Source organism: Oreochromis aureus, linkage group 11, assembly GCF_013358895.1.
Source record: "Oreochromis aureus strain Israel breed Guangdong linkage group 11, ZZ_aureus, whole genome shotgun sequence".
Classification (NCBI taxonomy): Eukaryota; Metazoa; Chordata; class Actinopteri; order Cichliformes; family Cichlidae; genus Oreochromis; species Oreochromis aureus.
The window spans coordinates 31,935,134-31,961,209 of NC_052952.1; the positions used below are offsets into that span (position 1 = coordinate 31,935,134).

Genomic DNA, 26,076 nt, shown 5'->3' on the forward strand with positions numbered 1-26,076 from the left:
CACGTGGATGATTAGTCTTTAAATAAACAGAGCCATTAAAAAGAAGCTGGGGTGGCATGAATTCACATGAGTGAACATGTAACTATTATTAGTATCTTTGCCATGATTTTCAGAATTTTATCCAGAGAATTATGATGTCTACAGTTTGGTCGCATGAAGACCAGCATGTTGTGTTTTCCCCATGACAACATGGTCTGGATTACATTTCCTGTTCCTTGCAAAGAAAGGTCGAGTTTTCCTGTTTGGATTATTCAGAATGTCTTTGTAAGGGAAGCCAGTGCAGACTGCAAACATTTAGTTATGCCTCTGTCTACAGCTTTATACATATATCTTCCCTGTGACACTTGATAGCTCGCTTTCTATTATTAAACATTGTTAGTGTGCATTTTTTGTTTTTTATGACTCTGTGTATGTGTAGAAATTTCACCACTACCACGCAATTTCTTAAGAGTTCCCTCCATTCTGTACAAAACAGCTCCGTGGTCTAAATTCTAATATCTTGCTAAGAGAATGCCTGGCTGTCCTGGTTTCTAAGATGGGATGGAGTTTATCTTGCTTATTAAAAAACCTTTATTTCCTTTATTTTCTTTAAGGAGAACAAAATTAGTATTTGCTTCAGCCACTGTCCAAATTGCTATTTTTACACATCCGTATTGATTTCAACCCAACATTTCACAATTGGTGCTTTCCTGTGTAGTATTATGTAATGGCTGAGGTCATGGTGTACAAATCGGATACACAATCTGTCACAATTTGAACTATGACTACTGTTAATGTGTGTAACACTAATGATGAAGGATTATACTCCTGTATTATCAGCACTGAGGTGTTCCTGGAGAAGATGGATAGCTGCTCTAGGGGACAGCAAATCAACCAGAATAAATTATTGTGTAAAAAATCATATATACACGGAGGGAAAAAAACTACAAAACAAGATTCTGCTGATGCTTTTTTGCTGACCTGTTGTTTTGAGGTTTGGAATCATTTTGGTGTCGAAAAACCACTAACTTACTTCATTTTAATTTTGCCTCCTTGTTGTCTTACTGAAAGAAGATCAGTACAAAACCTGTGCTCAAGGGGTGTCTTCAGTCTAAAACTACAGCCAGGAGTAGGTTAGCTTAGCTTACCTAATAGTAGAAATATGACTAAACCCTACAGCTCAAAGTGCAAAGTCTAAGTTTATAGGTCAACACATTTCTTTATTCTATGCAAAAATTACAGCTTTACTTACTTGCTACTTAGCCAGGCTAATATTGCAATTAATATCAAACAATTCCTTTAAAGTAAACAATTTGGTTAATGTAAGGGAAAAGGTCATACTATTAAAACATTAATGCTGTTATTGAAAATTAAAAATAATTATTAAAAGGGATTCATTATAGAAAAGCTAACCAGAAATATCATAAGAATGGGTTTAGTTTTAATTTCTCTTCAGTGGAGTTTAACTATTTGGATGTTACTACAAAGTAACATGTGGTAGTAAATACTACTGACCAGAATGCAGTTCTATGAGAAATTTGAATATTAGAGCCACATTCCTGTAAAAATATTTATATAAACATTTAATAAGATGTTGTAGCTTTATTCTCAATTTGCCATCAATAGTAAAAACATGTGTAGCATCACCAAAGTGTCTATTTTCCAATTTTTTACACGCATCATTGTTAATCGTCCATAAATTTTGGGTGTCTTTTGTTCCTCCCTAAATGATTTCATCCTTTACTCTGACATGACTGCTCGTTGTCAACTGCACACAAGTGAAAAGCACAACTGGGGAGTACATTTAAGTGTCCCTCACTTCTTATTATGCATCGCACTGAGGAATTATTGGACGCACCCACCGCTTTGGAAAAGAAAAGCTGTTTGGCTAATTGAATTTTAACCTTTTGACAGCTAAAATGCATGAGCACATGGAATTGTGCTCGTCCCAGTGAGGTTGGAAAAATGATCCACCTCATTGACCTTCGGTGATGTCTTTTTGGATAAAAAGTGTGTTTTTCTTAAATGAGGCCCGATTGTGGTTTTACTTTATAACACCCAGCCGCTGAAGCACAATGCATCCAGCAGCACGTTGCCATGCATGGTTCTTCGCTTTGTCAACAGGAGAGAGTGAAATGGAGTCTCGGGCAATGAACGGCGCTCTCTCTGAAAGGATCAAAGAGCTTCTCTAGAGTTCTTTTCCGTTTGTGCTGTTGCCTCTTTGAAGATGCCCGCAAGCCAAACATCAGGTGCAACAATGTGTAAAAACCTCAAGCCGATCTGAAGACGTTGGCTGAGAATGCGCAGACACCGGATCCTCATAAACTAACACGATGTTGTGAAAACGGTGACGGTATATGCTATCGGTGTCTGCTGTGTTGATAGGAAGTGTCATTGGATCCTTTCTCGCACAGGGTCCTGGCGACTTGTCATTTGTTGAAAAGGGAGTTGTCTCAGTGATATATGGGTGTTGTAATCCCTGCAGTGAGAGCCCTGATGTTTACCCAACCCCATATTTCCTCCTCCTCAAAGAGCCCGAACCGGGAACCCTAAACCTGAGAAGAGATTAGCCGGCCAGGAAGAAAAGAGAGGGAGAGAAAGGAGAAGAGGGAGGGGAGGGAAGAGGAAAAGAAGAGGACTCTATAGGCCTATTCTCCTCTACCTGTTCAGATCTAGGTCTGAAAGGCAGACAGGTGAAACCGTACACGACCAAGTGAAAATCTTGCTGTGATGCCCGTGGAGTTGTACTCCCGCTGAAGTCTGGGGAGATTAGGGAAGGCTGCTGTCTCTGTGTTTTCAACTCACTCCTGACTATTTCACATCAGAATGGTTCTTAATGGCGATGCAGAGCATTGGATAAAAGGAAACAAGTTCAGTGAACTGGATATCTCTACTAACCACATATCACATAATCTTTGAGTTCTTAAAGGATTTTTTAGAGAGTTGGGGTCAGTAGATAAATCTGAGGGGCAGCAGTGACTCTGGTATCAAGCCAAAGAGTTTAGGAACTGTTATGATTGATGATCGATGTAAACAAAGGTATTTATGCTTGTCAAAAAAATAAAGTAAATGTAGCCAGGAATGTGAAGGGTTGTTTTACTACACAATTAAACGTTCCTACCTTCGCCCATTAGTAACAGTGTCTAGGCTTGTTTTTTAAAGGTTTTAAAGATCAAATTGTTTTCTAAAAATCCTGCTATGCTAGATGCCATAATACTACACAGGACTGATTGTCTTGATGAAAGTTAAGAGATCAGTAAATCAGAATATATACCAAATTTTATTATAACTACTTTGGTTCTTACTGGTACTTTTTAGTACAAATATCAGCCTAATAGTAGTCCTACTGAAATAACTGGAGTACAACTATAGCAGATGTAAAAAAAACCTAAAAAAAAACCAAGCCAGCAGATCACCAGACATTAGAAACAAACAAGTGAAGCTCTTTCCGTGACATCTCTGTGTTTGCCTGCTGTTGGGGTCAAGAGAAATCAAGGATGGTTGCTGTCTCCGCTCACTGCTAACCTGTCTCTTAGATGTGACTGAGTGTCTGGTGTTAATTTTTCTGTTGGAACGTTAAATGTATTCAATTATGGGCTACGATTGCATGCAGTAGTCTCGTCTGACAGTTTGGTCCCGTTGAAAATAAGAGATAAATTGTGAGTCAGAATGATAAACACTAAATAACATCATATAACTTAATCCAAACAGTGCAGAAAACAACACAGATAAGAAATGACGTGGCATTACACAAATCTGTTTATTGTTACCAAAATGTTTCTGAGACAGATTTGGCAGGTCTTCCAGTGGATTCAAAGAGTAAAAGTTCTGTATCCACCCTGCCCCTTCACATAATTTTTCCCCTGTTGTTGCCTAAGTACTTGTCTTTCTTCTGACAATTATGGCGTTTTTACTTTAAGATCCCTCTGGAAAAGTGGATGAGAGCACTTGGCTCCTTCAGTTGAATCCTGACATCTCCATAAAGACAGAAGCCTGGGATCACTCCCCTCTTAGTAATGTATTTGTAGAGTTAGGGTCGAGCCATTCACTGCCTTGACATGTGCAGAATATCAAGCTTGATCTTCCACACTGAGTGCTCCAGATGTGTGTTGGTATGTGTGAAACTTGACCGCTGGAGTTTGGCTCAAGGAATTAGACATACCAAAGCGGTGTTTACTCAGCTTTGATTTCTTAGATTAAAAAGACCAGCAGCGTTGTGTTTGGGTTGATGTGTCTTGAATCAGGGAGAATCTTGCAGACAATTGGAAAATGACATTCCAAGAGGGAATATATTTGAAACAGAGAGTTTATTCTTATGGAAGATCGGTTTAAACCAGTTCTTCACAATGAGTTTGTAAACATTCAGTCACGCAGGGAAAGAGCAGAACATACATGTATATTTGTTTTGCCACTTGGTTTTGAGCCCTTTCTGACCACCCACGGTAGTCCTGGTTTCAGTTTACTTCCAGTTATGTGGTTGGGAAGTGCAGCTCTGCTGAAATTATGCTTTCATTTAACGGGCCTCATCAAGGATTGTTTTTGTGCCACTCACCTTCTTACTCTGCTCGTGCTTTTATTTGCAGAGACCTTGGCACACGTGCTTGCGTGGTTGTTTATGGTTGAAAATAGCTGTGGAATGGCACGTAACAATGTAGCCGTCTCCATCAGTCCTTATGGAAAATTAGAAACAAGGCTTAAAATCCATATTGCTTTCCTCCGAAAAATAAAAAAATAAAGTACAAATTTCTATTCGTTTTCATCCACATCAACTTCCACGTACACTTGGCTAATAGCCTCAGTCATTAATGGGGATGACAGCACTCACGCTTGATATCTGCACAGACTTTGATTACAGCATCACATCTATCCAGTGTTGGGGAGTAACGGAATACATGTACCGCCGTTACGTATTCAGAATACAAAATATGAGTAACTGTATTCCGTTACAGTTACCGTTTAAAAAGGTGGTATTCAGAATACAGTTACTTTGTTGAAATAAATGGATTACACTGCGGTACTTCCGTGTTTCATATTGTCGCGGGTCAGGACTGTTTGGGTTTGTTTGACAGCTACGTTCTGTTGTTCCAGGCGGCAGCATTACGGTTGCCATGGTTACAGGGTGACGCGCTCTCTCTGCGTGTTTCCTGGGTGAGAGCGCTTTTTGTTGTTGTTGTTGTGCTAAGCTAAAGGCAGAATGCTACAGGCATAGCTCTAAAGCATGTAGCCTGATGGGCAGTGTAGTCCGTGCTGCAGGGAGAATGGACTACCATACCCGTTATGTGTCTGTGAGCGAGGGAGGGAGAGAAAGGAAAAGTCCGAGCTGTCACGGAGCAAAAACGGGAGCTGGAAGCATGTAAATATAATAATAACCAAAGCAGCCAAGAAGAGTGCCTGAGGAGCCCATTTGTAAGTAAGCTATTAAGACTCAACTGTACACTGTGTTCGTGTTTTCCTCCGGAAAAAATAAGTTCCGTTGGAGAAGCCTTTCAACGCCTCTCTCTGTCTCCCGCAAGCAAAGTTGACCCAGACAACAAAGTAAAGCTAGTTTTCGGCTACCAGCCCGACAGGGAACCAGACGTATTAGCCAGAGGCTCCTTTACTACGGTTCGGAGCCGCGGACCTTCAGTAACAGTAATAAATCACAGCAATAAGGACATTCATGTAGTTGTAAACAGCATGATAATATATTAAGTATTCCAAAGTATTCAGAATACGTTACTCTCATTGAGTAACGTAACGGAATACGTTACAGAATACATTTTGGGGCATGTATTCAGTATTCTGTAGTGGAATACATTTTAAAAGTAACCTTCCCAACACTGCATCTATCACAACTCAAAATTGTATTCAAACAAATGTTAATTAATGCATGCTAAACTGGCCTCATGTTAGAGCTACTGGATTCAAAGAATAATAATGGAGCCAATGTTTTGAGTCTATATAGAACTTAGAATTAAGCTTCTGATTCCTCCCTTTATAGCTGCCAGAAGCATTAGAACCTTAATGGAGGATGTATAACCAACAGCCATAGTTCAAGCAGACCCTGCTATTTCTACAGCTGCTAGAAGGACAACATGTAGTGTTAGAGTCAAAGGTTACATTTTAAAATGCTAGACAGTACTCAAGGTAAAAAAAAAAGCACCCCCTCTGTTAATTCTAAGGTTTTATATATCAGGACATAATAAAAATCATCTAGTCCTTAGCAGATTTTAAAATGAGGTCAATACAAACTTACACGAATGACAGCACATGACAAACTTATCCAAAATGCAGAAGCAGTTTGTGTAAAGCTAAGTATACCCTACATCCTCTGGAATTAAGAGGGTAGGTAACAGCCAGGTCCTGCTAACCAGATGCACTTGATTAACTAATCATTAGCAAGTGTGACCAGATCTATAAAAGCAGAAGGTTCAACAGTTTGCTGGTCTGGAACATTCGGATGTGTGTTAACACAATGCCAAGGAAGAAAGATGGTGATCATAAAAAAGCAATTGTTGTTGTTGATCAATCTGGGAGGATTTATAAGGCTATTTCCAAACAATGTGAAGTTAATCATTCTGCAGTGAGGAAAAGAAATCCTTTTTGTTGTACTGTCTGTCCAAGGAGGTCTTTGCTGTAGCTTTGATGAGCACTGCTAGTATCTGTTTGTGTATTGTACTAGGACTAGGTGATATGGTGGGGGTGGGGGTGAGGGGGGGATACTTTTTCTCATGTAAGCTGATATCAATATGTGTCACAATATAAATCAAGTCACTATTTCTGTTAACCCTAAAGGTTTCTTTTTAATCCTAATTTGATATATAAATATAAGGTTAATTTTTTTCCTATCAGAAGTTAAATGTGATAAATATACTGCAACATTGTACAACTTATGTTTATATTGATAAGACTTTTGCATGATAATTATGGCATTGTTTTATTGCCTAGCTCTGTGTGCACCCATGAAATCGATTGATGGAGTTTTCTTGGTGCTAGCATCGAACCCACTCACCAAAATACGGCCACTTCTGGCTACAAAGCCTCAAGATGATAGTGGCCATTTGAAGCATGCAAATCCACAAACTATGATGTTATGTCTCTGGACCTGCAGCCATCCTTAATATACAGTCAATGTGCCCACCCAAAGATTTTCCACAGCTGACATGTTGAATTTGCCTGGTAAAAATGCAAAATCAGTTTTTCCAAGAGTTTTCTCATGAAGCCGTGTGTAAAATAATTTTTCTTAACAGTTTCTTGTAGCAATTCTTTTCACTCTTCATCTCTCAAACCACATGGGTAGCATCCACCCGTTGTTTAGTCTGCAGCACACTGGTATTTTGACAGGAGTATAAAAACACTGTGTTGCACCTATGTTTGCATGTTTAGCTTACAGTCGACTGCAATTACAATCGCATGCTTGCATTAGCGCTGGAAGTGAGGGCACCGAGTCTTGGCCAGGATGCATGCTGCTGAAAACCCAGGTAGTAATAAATGTCTTGTTTTCTAAAATCTGCCTGCACCTGCAGCTGACCTCAGATGACCTGCGATATGGAGTGTATTTAGCCTCCCTGGGTTTTGTAAATGATACAATGTGATCAGTAAATGAGGCTTCTGTGGCGAGTGTGTGTGTGCTTGTTCTTCTCTCTCAGCGCACGGAGGATTTGGTATGTCCCAGTTCATAACTCCCCACCCATGCCTTCATGCTTTCATACCTCCTCAACTAAGGATCCATTGTTCTTGCACACTGTTTTGAGGTCTGTCTTTCGGTGAGTTGAATTCAAACAAAGTCATCTCTCACCAGAGCTTGTTGAAAAACTTCTCACTGAAGGGCTCCGGTGGAAATACAGACCCCCTCGGTGTCCCATTCTTAGCAGAGTTTGCCTTTTCTCAGGAGGGTACACAGAAGGAGAAATCGCACATGGGACATGACTAACAAACTGCTTTGTTTGCCCGACGGATGCCCCTAGACAGGATATTTTGGAAACCCTTGTTGAAAGAGCTTTTCCAGTGTACCGTGAAAAGGTTGTGTGGCAGCAGTTGTTCTCTCAATGTGATCTCAAAAGGCAGTTATCAGGACAAAAGTTCTTTTTTTTTTAACCTGTCAGCTCTTTTGGACTTTTGGAAAGTCTGAGGAAGCCTCACAAAAGTAGGGCGGGATACAGACTTATTCATTTTCCTACATTATAGTCCCTTTCAGATGAAGTGAGGCAGAATGGGAACGATGGGAATATCTAAAATACAGACATTCAGGCAGCAACACTAAATACCTCAGCAAAATTCAATAAAAACACACTCCCTAGAGACGCTTCATCTCTGAGAAGTACGAAATAATACTTATGTCACTGTCATCTCTGTCAGCTTTAGGTCCCAGTCTCTTAGCTTGGATACAGACGGCTTTTAAATTTATGGCTGAACTTTCGGTGTAAGCCTGATATATACTCTGAAAGTTGTTTAGACCTGAAGCTCAGCAGTAAATATTAGCACTGTTCGGATCTAAATATTTGGATGTATGTGTGTGAACGTTTTCTTTCTTCTCTGTCTTCTGTCACTTTAATCCAAGTGCCTGACTGAAGTTTGGCAGTTATTGGTCATCTTTTATTCATTCCATCTCAGTAGATTGAAGATAGAGCCTCTGTTCGTTTGTCCCATAATGTTCTGCGGTCAGTATCTCCATCATTATCATATCTGGAAAGTATGTTTACTAATGTGAAGCACTTTTATTTTTAGTTTTATTGCCTTTCTTCTTATCTCCTGTCATTGCATATTTTGTTTTTGTCTTTCAGCTAGATTTACTATCTTTTCTCCAAGCAGCAAAACTGAACATTAGCTTCCACATAACACTGCACATCTTGGTACAGATCACAATTATATACGTTTCCTTTCCTTGCTCTTTCCTCTATCACTTCCATGTATTATTTCTACCTTCCTGTAGAGCACAAATTTACCATGGATCTGAAATGTTATGTGCAAGAAAATAAATTAATCTTCATAATTGATTTATGTTGTTTTCTAAGCACAGAATGCAAAAACGATGCCAGGACTTTTCTTAATACTCACTGTCGTGGGTTATGTTGATCAAACAAAGGGAGTAGTTTAAATGGAAGAAAAAAGTATAAAGTGTATAAACAGTAGAAGTACACTAAAACTACATTTTAATACTAATGCCTGGAATAAAAGTACTCTTCATGCTGTAGCAAGAACTGAATAAAAGTAATATAAGTTTAACATTTTGGTAAGATGTTTCAGTTTTCTTCCCCCTTTGTGCATATTCTTATTAAATTTCTTTTCTTGAACTGCTCTGTAATCTTCATGCAAATTCTATAACACAGTTCTTCACTGTTACTGTTTTAACTTTTTTTAAATTCTCATCTACATCTATTTTTTTTAATCCCAGTAACCCACCAGTCTAATGGCTCAGTGTGCCACTAATTATATGCTGCTAAACAAATCCACTAAACCAATCCGCAGAAACGTTTGTCAAATTATATCCGAAAAGAGACCCCAAAGTTTCCAAAATTAACTTGACACCAAGGAATAAAAAATAAGATAAAATGTATTGTATTGGTGTATTGTTCCTTGGTGCTGCTCTCAGTAGAGGGAGTTAGTCATTCTGCCACAGCTCCTGATTACATCAATGAATCTCTACAGGACATTAGCGGTGTAAGATTCGGGGTTCTAATCAGACTGACCAGTAATTGAACCTGCTATCCCCCTCTCCTTTCTCAGTTTAGCCCCTAGCTACTGCCTGTCTTCAATGATACACGGAGAGGAGGGAGAGCAAGAGGACCACAATACCCACTCAGGGACGAGCTGTCAGAAGCCCTGAAACACTATCCTCTCTGTGTTAAAAGCACTGGGTGTTTTTAGCAGTATTATATCACTGGGATTCAGTAAGGCAGGTCGTTTGGGGAGAGTTTTCCTGAGAAATGACTTCTATTAAAGAGCATTGCTCACCGAGGCTCACATTAGGTGATGGTTTTAACTTTTAAGACTCCCAGAGTGGAGAACGCTGTCTGGCCACAATGCCAGTAATGATACTGCCCTCAAGTGGATCCTACAGCCATTTGTACTACAGCACCTTTATGTCACAGAGAAAAATGCAGAGACAGTAAAATATCAGGATGATGAAAAGAGGTGATAAAAACTCTCCTGATGTTCTTGGCCACTTTAGTTATGGTAGCTAGTGTGACTCTAACAACTCTTTCCAGTTCTTTTAGCTCGGGGTCAGTGCCAAGCTTTTCCATAAGCTGTTTTTATATTAGGACCTGGTTCTTGGCATTTTATAAAGGGAATATGAGTGGACCAGAGGGCTGGGGTTCTCAGGAGAATGACAGAGATGTGCAAATTGTCACAGCTAAAAGCCCTAATTTCCTGAAACCTTTCTGCATCAAAGCGGGCCCTTCTTGTGTGGCAGAAGTGCCGCTGCGTGCTCTTTAAGATGGAAAGGTTGATTGCATCAGTGGCATTTAGAAGTAGAGAGTTTGAGGATCGCTTATTGTGTGGTCCACTGATGCTCTCCTCCCCCATTCTTCCCCGTTCCCCTGCTACGCTGGATTTCAAAGACCTGTCACCTCATGACTTATCAAAATCCTTCCTTTAAACAGAAAGCAAAAATAGAAGCTAATGATTGAAGTTCCATTCTGTAAACTTGTGGTTGCCGTGTGGAATAACAAGCCTGTTGCATGTGTTGCATTTGTACACATGGGAATGATTGGGAACATTTTCCCTTTAGTTACTGCCCTGTCATAGGATTATACAGTAGATCGCATTGTTTATGTGTCAAAACAAAGCTGTAACTTAATTTTCTAATGGCCCTGCTTGCCGCAGCTGAAATCCGCGTTTTTGTTGCACAAGGCTAAAAATGAAAAGAAAACCCTTAAGATCTCCAAAACTCTCTCCAGCTGTGGTTTGTATCCAGTGGTATTTTCCCCTTGATACCAGTTCATATATTGTTTGCTCTCTGTTTTAAAATATAAAATCTGTGAAGAGAAACTACATAAATGCCATCTTGGCCACCGAGAGATTGAACGTGTCACTAATGGATGTAGCAGACAGTGTTGGGGGGAAAAAAGTGTTTCAAAATGTAAATGTGTCGCTTTCGTATTTAATATGACATACACTAGCGATCGTCCTTCCACTAATGTGAATAAATGATGATACTTTTGGCTTTAAGTGAGGATTTGTGGCAGTTAATCATTATGAAGTGGAAAGTGAGGTTCCCTCACGACTAATAATAATAAAGTGAATCTCGTAAAATCCAGTCCTTTTAAAATAAAATAAAATACCCTCCTGCTGTCTGCACTTAGACTTTGGCACATGCGGATTTTCTGCCTTTGGAACATCTGAAGATTAATTCCACATTGTAAACAGGTGAGGAGTGCCTATTAGCTCAAAAAGGACCATCAATCAAACTAATTTGCTTGTGGGTTTCATCTCATGGGGGCTCAGTTATGCTTTGGCTTGAGGTTTCATCTCATGTCAGTCCAAATGCCCACTCCCGGCCTGTTTGTCTCAGCTCTGCCACAGTGAGAAAAATTCAGCTTCGAGTTAACTGGTTTATTCATCTACATGCGGCTGGAAGAGAGGCCGGGTCCGAAACAGTGGAAAACCATCTCAGTCAACGCTGGAGGACATGGGCTCTGATGATGATGAAGATCTGGAGACATGCAAATCCTCCAGGATCACATTCCACCTCCTAGTGTGTGTGTATGTGGGCACATGCATAGGCTCATGCACACTAAAGTGTCTATGTGGTCTGTGCATGTGTTCACTCTTCTGTAGGCATCTGTCCCAACACATGTAATCCTTCTCATGGATGTTTGCGTGCCCATAACAATGAGCCAGTGAGCTGCTTTATTCATCCTGGATGGTCCACAGTGGAAAGAGGAGACACGAGCTGTGGCACCCCCGCCAGCGGCAGCTAAACAGACATACCAGCTCTTGTCTGTCAAGAAAATCTACTTACTGGAGTAAACTGCGGCTCTTCCATCAGTTTGCAAGTTCCTCACACTCAAGTCATATAGATTTCAGCCTGAAAGCAGTTTAATATGCAAATGTCTCTGAGGGCTTGGAGTTTGTTGTTGTTAAGTAATTCTACCTCTTTCTTGTGCCTTTTCCTCAACCGCATTTGAAGCCTGAGTGGCAGTTGTGACTACTTAAAGCTGTGCCACGAGTCAATGAAGAGCTAAAGTCGTATTTGTGTTCCACTGTGCAAGCAACTACTGGATTTAATAATGATGTTTTATGAAGCGTGATTCATATTTCAAAGGCTGCATATCTGGAGTGGAAATAATTCAGCACTGGGTCTTAGGCAGGCTTAAAACTTTGATCCTCCTTGGTGATCTCGACTTGATTTTTTTCTGTGTGTTTTTGTGTTCAAATTAAAATGTTTTGGGGATTTTTATTGGGGTTTTTTTTTTTTTTTTTTTTTTTTTTTTTTTTTTTGTCTATTAGAAGACAGACTTCTATAATTGAGCGATTAGTTGTGGTTTAATAGCCATAGCTGTCTTCAATTTGCAAAGAGACACCCGGCATTCTTGCTACTTTCCCAGGGTTCTCGTCCGTACACTTGGGTGGTAATCAGCTGATAATCGTGCTCATCACATTTATCATCCCCACAGTATTTCAGATCATCCAAACACATGTAGCATTTCAAAAACCTTTCGTGTGAACATGTAATTGGTTTTAGATAACAATTGAAGGAATGCTTTCATCTAATAAACAATGAAAAGACGCAATCACATTTACCAAAACTTTCGGTTTCTCGCTCCGAGCTCCTGACTGATGAACCAGTGCATATTCGTAAGTCTATATGAGTAACTTTGTGCTATCAGCCACATTCTGTTGACTGCTTACAGATGTACTGCCCAATCTCCTCGTCTCATTGTACCATAAGATTAAACCACAGAACAATGACTTGGTACATGATAAAGAAAAATGTCACCCTTGATCTTATTCCTCAGAAAAATCAAAAGGCATACTAAGAAGGGGTGGTATATGACAGAATGGCTTTGGAGCCCATTCATCATATTTTAAACCCATATATTATTTATTTATTTTCTTCCATTTCCCTATGTTACTTTAATCAATGAAGCTACAATTGGTGATCTGTACTCTAATACCTTAGTTCCCCCTTCGGTTTCTTGGTGTGGAAAATCAATGTCATCTGATTCCTCCTCCTGCTGGTTCTGATTATTGAGGAGTGCTCTACGAGCTCTGGATCCCGGGTTTTCTTGCTCCCATTAACCACGGTCAGGCCCGATTCCATGCTCATCGCTCTCACACCTCGTTGCACTCCCATCCAGTCCCTGCACAAGCTGGCTAGTGGAGCTAGGCTGTAAGGTCAAGAAAGGACAGAGTGACAGAAAGCTTATTTTCTGCTCCAGATGCGTTAAACTGCCGACACCAATCTGTAATACTAAATGTATTTTGAAGCCAGGTCCAAATATGTGCTAAACAGGATGTTCCAGATCACAAATCACAGATGATTTGTCATTTTAGCAGGATATATTTTTAATATATTTTTATTTTCCTCTATGTGGGTGTTAGAAAATTAAAAGCTTTGTGAAAAGCCTTCCTAAATGTTTTTATTCCTTTCTAAGAAATCCTTCCTTTAGAGAGTTGGCTGATGAAAGCGGCTGCAGACCCAGGAGAATAGCCGTCAGCCTGGTTGGTGTTATTTTGCTGAAATACTGCAAGTCTGATTCAAATCGGTTGTAAGGGATAATTTGGCATTACTAAAACCTGGATTCTGCATGGTAGGTTTGACCATTGTTTTTGTCTGACAGTGTTGCACTTTGATAGGTTTGTTTTTGCATCTTAAACAAGACAAGCGAAAGAGGGAATAATGATAAAGACTTCCTGAACAAAGCATGGTGGGTTTCTAAGTGACAATATGTTGAGTGGATTATATAGCTTTTGGTGGTATGTCTTCCACTGCAAACATTGCAAATATGTGCTGTGGAAAAATGGAAAGCTTTACAGACAGTAACTAAAGGTTGAAGGGCTGAGCTAGTGATTACTTATTATAACAAGGGTTGCATACCTCTGCCAAGGCAGAAAATTCCCTCTACACTATGCATGAGTTCAGTACCAGGATTAAGAAGAACATCTGGACCCAGTATAGTCTCTGATATTTTCTTGGGAACATCAAGACGATATCTCACAATTTCTTTTGGTTGCAATCGCAGTGAGTTCGATGTGCCCACTTCAGGCCAAAAACAAATTTACTGCCACAGCTGGAGGAGTTTAAGTATCACGGGGTCTTGTTCATGAGTGAGAGGAAAGTGAAGCAGGAGATTGACTGATGGATTGGTGCAGTGTCAGCAATGATGTGGACCCTGTAGCGGTGAAGAAAGAGCTGAGCGTGAACGCAAAACAGTCGATTCATTGGTTGAGCTACGCTCCGACACTCACCTTGCGGTAGTGTCCAAAAGAATAAGATTGTGGATACAAGCAGTGGAAAATAGCCTCCTCCTGTGGGTGTCTGGGCTCAGAGATGGGATGAGGAGCTGGCTATTTGGGACTCAGAGAAAAGCAAATACTGCTCCACATCAAAAGGAGTTAAGGTGCTCAAGCATCTGACCAGGATGCTTCCTGGGCACCTCCTAGTATGTGAGATGTTCCAGTCATGTCCTTTCCAGGAAGAGGACCTGAGACATCCCCAGGATATGCTTTCAGCTGGCTCAGAAGTGCCTTTGTGTCCCCGTAAATGGGCTGGAGGAGGTGGTGGGAAAGAGGAAGGTCTGGATGTCTCTGCTTAGACTGCTGCCCCTGAACCCAGATAAGCAGCGATAGATGGATCTGATATGTTTTTATGAAGAAATGATGCAAAATACTTAACCTCTTACAAGAATAAAGAATCCTTTCAAAAATTCATATGGAAAAACTTTTCATGTAAATTTGCCAATAATGTTTTAAATACCCTGCTAATAAAAATGAACCAAACCACTGCTTTACACAGCTCACGCACATAATGTGTGTATGTTATTAGAAATGAAAGTTAATGTGAAAACAACATCAAAGTCTTTCATAAATCTGGTAACAAAAGAAGAACCTAAGCAGATATACCATAAACAGCCATAACATCAAAATCTGAAAAGCAAAAAATAACATAGTGCAGGTGACATACCTGTGGACATACAGAGCCATACCACTGAAGATACAGTATGGGAAATAGTAGCTGAAGCTAGGCTTGATGTTTGCTCTGAGTGTTGATAGAGAGGTATAGAGAAGGTCAGATGATAGGGTGCCAAGGGAGGAACTGTGGTACTGCATGAGGAAGTCACAGTAAGACAGTGGTGAAGTGTGCAGTAGGAGTGACAGATGGGTTTAAAGTGGGAGTCGGAATACTTCAGGGATCTGCTCCGAGCTCCTTTGCGATGGTGATGGACAGGTGAACAGATGAGGACAGGTAGGACTTTCTGTGGACTATGATGTCCATAGACAACATTGTGATCTGAGCAGGTGGAAGAGAGCCTGGAGGGGTTGAAGGTATGCAATGGAGAGAAGAGGAACAAAAGTAGAAGCAAGACAAAAGTACATGTGTCCAAAAGAGAGGGAGACAGTTGGAAAGGTGAAGATGCAAGGAGACGAGGTAATCAAGGTAGAGGATGATGATGCATGGTTTATAGACAGTGGCATTAGTTTAAAAAAAAAAAAAAGACCAGCAGGTGGAGTTGATGTGAAGATTTTGTCACTGGGAATGACAGGATTAGAAATGAGTATATCACAGAGTCAGTTCAAATTGGGCGTTTTGGAGACAAAGTTAGAGAGGCATGTGCATGGTGGACATACTGGGCAAAGGATGTTTAAGACTGATCTGCTATGCAACAGAAAAGAGGAAGACAACAGAGAAGATTAATGCAAAGCATTAGTGTGACAGGAGGTGATGCTTGATAATGTTGGTGAAACTGAGGGTGAAACTGAGGCAGTGGCAGTCCCTAAAATGAGGAGCTGAAAGATCTCATTACAGTCTAATTTTCTGCTGGGAAACATTGGATCCTTTGGGGTCTTGACATGTGCAACCTATCTAAACATTGTTTCTGACCAAGCAAAACCCCTCAGCCTCAACAGTTCAGTGCTGATTTGTCAGCACGAAGGTGAGCTGCGCAATATGAAGGAGGTGGTTTTTACTATGCCATAAGATACAGGTGCTGTAGCAAACAAAAAACATGATTTTTTTTGGTATATGAGTAGAAAACATTTTATTCCATTACAAAAATGTAATCTTTCCCAGACTTTTGCTTTTCTTTTTTTCTCTCTTTGTGGTGTTTTATGTTCTGAGTATACTCTGTGCTGCGTGTTGTTGCACATTTTCTTTCATGCTTAATGCTACATCAGCTACATCAAAAGCCATAATAAAGTCCACAGTTTATATATGAAAAAGGGCAGGTTGAGCATGAAGCATAAATCTGTGTAAGGAAACAAGCCATGGTTTTAAAAAAGCAAAGCTCCTTGAACTCCATTCCCTTTGAAAAAATGGAAAACAGGTCACTCACTGACATCATCATCATCAAAGTAGGGAGTCACTGCAGCCTATAAGGAATGAAGTCAGGGGAGTGAGAACCATTTAAAGTGCACTGCACAGGCGGTCTGCATAGAAAAAAGAAACAGATACAGACGAGAGGAATCACGAAAGCAAAACAACCACAACAGTGGAGCCTGTCTTAAAGGGCCAAACTGGTCTCCTTTTGTCTGAACGTGTGGTTTACTGCAGATCTGTCCAATATCATGCACCATAAATATCAAAGGAGATCTTACCGGTTCACGAGCTTGAGAGAGCTTGATTTTTAACCACATTTCTGAAAAAAGAAACTGGTTTACTTCTGTTCCGTTCTGATCTTTTTGCCCTTTTTTGAAAATTGCTTTCGGCTGTTGATTGAACAAGCTGCGAAACTGACACGCTAGTCGAGAAAATCCACCACCAGAATTTGCGACTGTTAATATCAAATTAAAGCGGTGAATTCAGAATGCCATGCAGTTCATGCCGTGTTTAGATTTTTCTCTCGTTAGGGGAATTCTTGTGGAAAGCGTGCGTGTAAATTTTAAACATCGAATTTGTCACTCGTGTCTGTGTAGAGCTGAGCACAGCCAAGCCATTGATGTTACAAATCCGACTAACAGATCTGTTTCTTTCTTTTGTCATTACTGCAAGTGGAACAACATGGGTGTGCTTGAACATTGTTTCCAACTGTTTTGAATTGGCTGCTAAAGCTCACTGGATGCTTCTGGCTGAATTTTTGAGGTTACAAACCCTGTGATGACTTAAACACACTCATGTCTCCTGAGAAGAGACATAAAAGTGAACAAATGGTTATTTGAACTGTTATGTTGGGACTTTATTCACACTAGCAGCGTGTTGTTGTCTTATTTTAATTGTATGTTCTTTAAAAAATGACCTCACTGTCTTTTGTTTTTCTCCTCCTGTTGTCTCTTTGGCACCAAGCACTGGGAGAGGTCAGCGTCGCGGGTCGCCGAGATCGCGTCAGCCTTAATTCGGGAGAGGAGCCCTGCCCTGGTGGGACAGCTTCTGCAGGCATGAGGGAATCAGTACAACCGGAAAATCCCCACGCTGTGACTCATGAACACTCCTGGGATGAGATCGTCGGAGACTTTTCTTTTCTTTTCTATTTAACCTTGAATCAGTTACTGTAAAGTTAAACGTGTAAGTGTATAGACCATCAAGAAGCAGACTGAAAATGAGACGTTTTTCTCTGTTGTTGGCCTGTTTACGTGTGTGTGTGCATGTGTATATCAAAAAAAATTACTGTGGTTCATCATAGTAAAAAAGAACCATGTCATCAGTTGGCTTATTTTTTATTTTTCAGAATTTGTGTCCTCCAGACAAACAGTGTCGCTCTGTCGCACTGACGATTAAGATATGTGGCGCTTTGGCTGCAGACGATTCTTGTTGTCGGATCAGTTCAGTTCTGGTTTTTAATCGCTTTAAGAGTTATTTTGCTGCGGTTGTCACAGATATGCAATAACAGGCCACATCACTTTGAATTATTACTGTGGAAATGTGAACTGCAGCGCGTATGCCAAAAAAGCTGGGTGTCAAATTCGCTGCCTTTACCACTGGATGAAGCGTTTTATGACTGAAACATGAACACGGAGCTGCTAATATTTTTGTACTTGAATAAAACATTGAATATGGCAAATGTTGTTCTGAGTCTTTCTTGAACATAAGTCATTCAAAGGTGTCAGGAAAGAATAATATTTGAGAGTAGGTATTACTAACACTGTTTTCAGAGAAACTTGATTGGTAATTAAAGTCCGTGAAGTCTGCCTGCGACCGCATGCATCAGTGACGCCCTCCGGTGAAGCCGCTTAGTGCAGAAGAAGCTCGTGTTTCCTTCAGTGAGCCAACTCTGGTGAGCTGGTGGAATCCTATGTTCTTCTTGGAGAGACTTGGGAATAATTAGCATTCATTAAAAGTATGTTATTATTATGCAGTGTGGCTCTGTTCTGCAACTTCCCCGCTCTTCCATGGGATATACAGAAAATTGACAGCAGGGAATAAAGAACGCAGTAGATATCAATGACAGCAGATTGGTTTTTCTTTATATTTAACCTTTTATCATCGAAGTATCATACAGGCTGCCTGCATGTATTTTTTTTTTACTTTTGGCTGTAAAATTTTAAAAAATGTTATCTTTCAGGAATCTTTGGATTTTCTCTCTAGCTCAAAGTGGTTGAAAAGTTACAGTAATGTGAATACTGTAGATGGTAAAATCTTTATGTCTTGATTGCTTTGTGCATCTGTGAAGGTCATCTTCTCTTCTCTCCAAAGCCATTAAATTTGAATTTTGTCTCTAGGAAAGAACAGTAACAGAGTTACGGTCATTTAAGATGTACTGGCATCCCTATCTTGGAGGTTGCCTGACCAATCACCTGTCTCCACAGCTCCAGCTGATTTCTCCAGTCAGCCTCACTGCAAATAGAGAGGACAGCTTTGATAAGTCTTGGCCAGATTTGTTTGTGCTGCAGTGTTCATGCTGGGCTTCTGTCCTGAAACACCATGAAAATGTTCCCTGACTTTGTTTTCAATCCATCTTTGCTTTGTTCTTAAATCCATTTAAAATCATACCTTAACAAGATTAACCAGAAACACCAGCCTTTATAGTGAAGAGCCACAGCATTAAAACCACCTGTGGCCCCACCTCACAGCCCCTGTAACAGGTCAGATCTGTTAGGGCATGGACTCCTCAAATCCTCAGAAGATGACCTTTGATATGAAGCAACAAAAAGTAAGCACCAGATCCTTTAAATCCTCTGAGATGCCAGGTATGACTTCCGTGGATCAGACATGTTTTTCCAGCATGTTTTCCAAGATACTTCATCAGATTGATATCAGGGAAATTTGGAGGTTAAGTCGACACCTTCATTTTTTTTGTGTAATGTTTCTCAAACCATTCAAAAGACCAATATTTATAGTGGATCAGAGTGTGTTAGTATTCTGAAGGAGGCTAATTTCCCATCAGGATGGTGCACAATCATAAAAAATGTTCAGGTAGTTGGTATGTGAAGTCATGGCCACATGAAAGCCAGAATCCAAAAATTCCCAGCAGGATGTCTTCTATAGTGCATCCTACTGCCTTTCCTTCCCACAGATAAACAAAAGAAAGAAAGAAAAATGCCAGGCTACTTACTTCAACTCTTCACAGTCCAGTTTTGACATTTGTACATCTAATATAGTTAATGTCTATAAAACAGTCCCGATCAAACATTTAAGACCACTTGAAAAAATGGCGAAAAATCATATTTTGCATGGTTGGATCTTAAAAAGGTTTGAAGTAGAGCTTCGACATGCAACAAGAAGAAATTGGAATGAGACAAAACATTTTTTGAGCATGCAATTTATTGAAAACAACACTTAACCTGAAACAGGCTGTTTTACAGCTGATCGAAAGTTAAGACCACATGTCTTTAAAAGGCCAAATCTGTGCAAAAATGTGGATTCATTGTCATTTTCTGCCAGGTAGTCACACTGTCATGATGTTCTGATGGTAAAGGCAAAAAATCTTTCCCTTTTTTAAACACGTTTGGGTTGTAGAACTGCATAAGAGGGTTCTCTCGCAGCGCACCATCGCTGCTGAGGTGAGACACAGTAAGACAGTCATTTGGAATTTCTTAAATGATCCTGAGGGTTACGGAACAAAAAAGTCAAGTGGAAGACCCAAAAAATTTCACCAGCACTGAGCCGGAGGATCCAATTAGCTGTCTGTCAAGACACTGGACGATCCTTGACCCAAATTAAAGCCGTTACTGGTGCCGACTGCAGCCCCATAACCCTCAGACGACATCTGAGACTGAAGGGCTTCAAAAACAAAAAACGTCTTCAAAGGCCTCGCCTCGTTGAACACCACAGAACTGACCGTTTGGACTTTGCAAGAGAGCACCAAACATGGGACATTGAAAGGTGGAAGAAAGTTTTATTCTCTGATGAGAAAAAAATTAACCTTGATTGTCCTGATGCTTTTCACCGTTACTGGCATGACAAACACATCCCACCTGAGATGTTTTGTGCCACAGTGGAGGGGGCGCCATAATGGTCTGGGGTGCTTTTTCCTTCAGTGGAACAATGGAGCAGGTGCATCAAACAGCCACTGGCTATGTCCAGATGTTGCAGAGAGCATCCCTCATGACTGAGGGCTGTCGTTTTTTCAGCAAGACAACGCTACAGTACACAATGCCCTCAGGACAAGGAACTTCTTCCAGGAGAATAACATCACTCTTTTGGACCATCCTGCATGTTCCCCTGATCTAAATCCAACTGAGAACCTTTGGGGATGGATGGCAAGGGAAGTTTAGAAAAACGGACAACAGCTCCAGACAGTGAATGTGCTTCGTGCGGCCATCTTCACCACTTGGAGAAATGTTCCCACTCACCTCATAGAAACCCTCGCATCAAGCTTGCTGCAGCAAATTTTTGAAGTGATCAACAATAATGGTGGAGTTACTGAGTTCATGTTTGGAACTTTCTTTTCTGTTTTGGGGGGTTTACGGGTGTTTTTGGAGGTGTGGCCCTAAACTTTTGATCAGCTGTAAAACAGCCCGTTTCAGTTTTAGGGTTGTTTTCAATAAATTGCATGCTCAAAAAAATGTTTTTCTCACTCCCATTTGTTCTTGTTGCATGTTGAAGGTCTACTTGGAACCGTGTTAAGATCCAACCATGCAAAATCTGATCTTGTGGTTTTTTAATATCTGCATTTACTTTAACCGTCCTGAATTAACTAATTTTTCCACGTGCATGGACTTTTCTCTAAATCAGACACAAAACAGGTGTTGCATCCTCTTGGATTCTGGTTATTGGTGCATACTCATTAGACAGCTTTAAACCCACCTCCACTTAAGACTAGTTGGTTTGGAAGGGCACCTAATGCAGTGGACCGCCAACAACAGCACAAAAACATTTCTAATTAATGTTACATGGAAAATATTAAACACGGTAACCACAGTTTATATTATTTAATAGATTATTTAACAAATGAGTCATTAAAGTTTTGATGTGCGTGTGCTAAAGCACAGAGGATGTTCATGTATATATAAAATGTGAGTCATTCTCAGGCTCATTCTCTATCACCAGAGTGGTGAGAAGGAAAAACAACCTTGGACATCAAAGAGCCTTTAAAGACTGTCGAAGCCGGAACATTCCTAAGGTCGTCACAAAGGCCTCGCCGTTTTGCATACACTTCTCACACTTCCAGGGCATCTCCAGTTTCCTGCACTTCTCCTTCCTCTACAGCTCACTGGAATTCCAGCTGTTGATAGAGAGTCGCCTGAGGCGAGAGAAGCTCCGTCTTCGCGTTCAGATCCCTGTAATGAACTCCTCAAAACATATACTTATATTTCAGTTCAGTGGCAACCATAACCCGCAGTGACATGTGATGAGAGCTGCAAGCAACAATATGCAAAGTGCAAAAAGTACGAAAACCCAGACTCGTCTCTGGAGCTCAGATTATGGGATGAACACAAATCTTCTGGCAGATACTCACTTTTTGGTGTTTTGGTGGAGGAGAATGTTTTTAAACATGCAGAGAGATCATAAATTATTAATGTGTTGAGATCTGGGCCTGATCAGCATTATTGTATGTATGAACAGAATGAACCCATTCACAGAGTTTCTCTCCTTATGTCAATTAAAGATTATTAAAGTGTTGTATGGCTGTGCTAACTTGTTTAAACCTTTGTCTAAAGATGTATAATACATGTAAACTGAGGCACCAACCTCCCTTTTTTCTTAAATGTTAATCCTCAAAGAATTCTTACCTTTTTTCCATTTTTCTTTTGGACCGTTGAGCTCCTTGGAGATGTTTTACTTTTTTAATGGCTCATTGTTCTAGTTTTAAATCTCTTAACTCTACTCTGTTGGTTCACTCCAGCTTGCACTCATCAGTCAACTTAATATCCACCAGCAGGAGCAGGCAGCCTTTTTCACTGAAATGCAGAAACCATCAAACTCCATGCAGACAAAATCTGCATCCAGAGAAGCGGTAGAAGCAGAATTGAAATCTCTCCAAGTACTGAATGAGTAATGGTGCACTCCTGAGCATTCAAGAACTCTCTATCTTCACTTATCTCAGTGTTTCAGACCTGGGGCCTGGATAGGTGCAGCATTTTGAATCAACAGCTTTTACATTTTGACTAAAGGTTCTTCACCCATGCGTTGCTGCTGTGTGCAAGACACACAAAAAGTATTGCCAGGCTTTTTACCCCAAAGTTTACCATCACAGCCAAATGCTACTTTCTTACAATAATCTGAACCTAGTTCTAACTTAAACTAATTTAACAACATGTGGTTAGAACATGTGGTTTCCTGTGATGAATGATCACTCACTTGTGTTGTTTGAATGAGTATTTTTTGTTGTTGTCTTGTTTGTTGGTGAAATCTGCAGCCCACAGTCTTCATCTTTTTAACAGACATAACCACGCACGCACGCACACACGCACGCACGCACGCGCGCGCACACACACACACACACACACACACACACACACACACACACACACACACACACACACACACTGCGAGTGTGTTCTTAAAGCTGTCTTGTTTTCAAAACTGTAGTTTTTTTAATTGCTTGCATGTGATGTCTTCATGGGAACGTGTATTGCAGTTGTAACAAATAACCTGGGCTACACTCCCTCATAAAGGGCTGCGCATACTATAAATAGTATTTTATTTATAGTTTTTTAAAATACTTTATTACATGATTATTACCATGTTAGTCTCTCCCTAGTTGTAAAAATCAGTTACCTTTGATCATGTTCTTCAGTTTTTGTTACAGAAAATGTAAAACATGCATTTTCTGTAATGATGCTTTGATGTGAAGCTGGTGAAATATTTACATCAACTTCAACAACTGACCGCTCTTGCTCCTCCTAATACAGCTACCACTTCCCACCTTCACAGGAGACATATTGTCCTAATTTCAGTTCAGTCCCTAAACAAAAAAGATACTTTCTTTGTTCTTTTGAAACAGAGACACACAATAGGATGAAACTATTGAGAAAGGCCAGATGATTCAGCTGCGGTGAAACATGTGGAAAAAAGGGGGGGTCTGATCTTACAGTGGGAGGAAGGTGGGTGAGGCCGAGTGTGAAAAGTCAGTCTGAGTGACTGAAACTGCAGGAGAGAGAAGGCCAGGCTGGATGGGATGACAGAATAACTAATGTGTGAAAACTAAATTTGTTTGAGTATGCTGACACCTGGTGGACAGAGCGATTAAACTTGATGACCAGTTCAGTCTGGGTGTTTAGATATATTTCCATCACTAGAGGGAGATATTGGATTTACTTTTCTGTCTGCAGAAAGGCAGATTGTACCTCCTTCACTAAGAAATGCTGGATTTTTTGGTCAGGCTGGTTACAAACCTGTACTTTTGTGATACTAAAAGAGGATTTTCTAGTTATTTAAACTTGCAACTACACACTTTGTGGTATTTCTGTTCTGTACTTTGGTCATTTAGATAAAATCTATTATGGTGTTGGAGAGCTGTTGCATATTCTTTGACACTGTTTACTTGGCGAATCTGTCCTGTATAAATATTTGAATAAATGCCCTTTAAGTGTATCTTTTTACAATAGTAGTTAAAAACCCTGCAGGATAATTCAGGGTGGTATTTGATGACCACTGTCCCTTTTAATTAAATGGACTGTATAAAACATAACTGCCCATTAAATAACTCTGCAAAGAGGGACTAAGAACAGGCCAATGAAAAATATGTTTCACTACAGTCAAACACAATTACATAAAGATGAATTATTACTAGCAAAACAAGATGCAGACAAGGGATAAGGCAGAAAAACAGAACAAGTTAACAACAGCAACAGTAATTTAGGATTTAAAAAAGAGTGGACTTCATATTTAGACTTTAATGACACTCCCGGAACATCAGCTTCTGTTCTATGGGAAGCAGGGAAAGCTGTGATGAGAGGTAAAATAATTTCTTTCTCATCACATAAAAAGAAAGAAGAAAACAAAAATATTCAGGAATTAGAAAAAACCATCAAATCACTAGAAGAAGCCTACGCGTCCCACCAAGATCAGGAAACACTGAACAAAATACGCAAAACAAAACTAGAATTAAATGAGATAATTGATAAAAAAACAAAATTCTTAGTACAAAGACTACGCTTACAAAATTATGAACATGGTAATAAATCCGGTCAATTTCTAGCAAACCAGCTAAAAATAAATAAAGAAAAAACAACTATATGTGCTGTTCAAGATTCATCTGGGAACACAATATATGACCCGAAACAAATAAACAACATTTTCAGGGATTTCTATAAAACGTTGTATTCACCACAAATAAACCCATCTAAAAAGGAAATTGATCAGTTTTTAGACAACATAACTCTCCCAAAATTATTAGACACTCAAGCAATGGCACTAGATTCGCCACTGACACCAGGTGAACTCCAGGAAGCCCTGATAAGTATGCCCAATAATAAGGCTCCAGGCCCAGATGGCTTTCCTGCAGAATTCTACAAAGAATTCTGGACGATTCTAGCACCAGTTTTTTACAGAACGTTGTTGGAAATCAAAGAAAATGGCAGACTTCCATCAAATATGAATTCTGCAAACATTAATCTCCTGCTAAAACCAGGCAAAGACCCTGTATATCCCTCAAGCTATCGTCCAATATCCCTTATAAATGTAGACCTCAAAATAATCTGCAAAGCTCTCTCGAAGAGATTAGAGAAAATAACCCCCCTCTTAATTCATCCTGACCAAACTGGTTTCATAAAAGGTAGGCACTCATCAACAAATACACGTAGATTACTTAATTTGATAGACTACTCATACAGTAAAAATCTTGAAACTACAATATTTTCTTTAGATGCAGAAAAAGCGTTTGACAGAGTTAACTGGAAATTTCTATTTGCAACTTTACACAAATTTGGTTTTGGAACCTCTTTCATCAACTGGTTAAAAATATTATATAATTCCCCAACAGCTTGTGTCAGAACAAATGACCAGACATCCTCCAGCTTCTGTCTCCTGAGGGGCACCAGGCAGGGATGCCCACTCTCCCCTTCACTGTTTGCAATTTTTATCGAACCACTAGCAGCAGCAATAAGACAGAATTCAGTAATTAAGGGCATAAAATGCAAGAACGTGGAACATAAAATCAGCCTTTATGCGGATGATGTGTTACTCTTTCTCCAAAATTCACAAACCAATATCTCTGGGGTGATTGAACTGATAAACTCTTTTGCAAGAATATCAGATTACTCAATTAACTGGTCAAAATCTACAGTCCTTCCGATTAATTGCTCCTTCCATAATTCCTCTTCTACTCCACTGCAATCGGAAATATAAAATATTTAGGTATTAATGTATCTCCCAAGCTTGCAGATCTAACTAAATTAAACCATATCCCACTTTTAAAGAAGGTAGAAGGTGATCTGGCTAGGTGGAAATATCTACCCATATCACTCATGGGAAGGGTTGCCGCTATAAAAATGATGGTATTACCAAAAATAAATTATTTATTCTCAATGATCCCAACTAAACCGCCGCAAGATTGGTTCAGATCTCTAGATTCCTATATGTCCAAATTCCTTTGGAAAAATAAGCCCCACGTATAAGCTTAAAAACACTACAAA

General features: G+C 39.9%; 1 protein-coding gene across 2 annotated transcripts in view; it reads left to right on the forward strand.

Annotated features, from left to right (window-relative positions):
* Positions 1 to 18,123, forward strand: part of crppa (CDP-L-ribitol pyrophosphorylase A) — a 55,009-nt gene extending 36,886 nt beyond the window's left edge. For both annotated transcript variants that reach the window (XM_031758565.2, XM_031758566.2), the window contains one exon: positions 17,405 to 18,123. In XM_031758565.2, coding sequence (XP_031614425.1) covers positions 17,405 to 17,500 — 96 coding nt within the window. In that variant the 3' untranslated portion in view covers positions 17,501 to 18,123. The remainder of the gene's footprint in view (positions 1 to 17,404) is intronic.
* Positions 18,124 to 26,076: the final 7,953 nt, after the last annotated feature.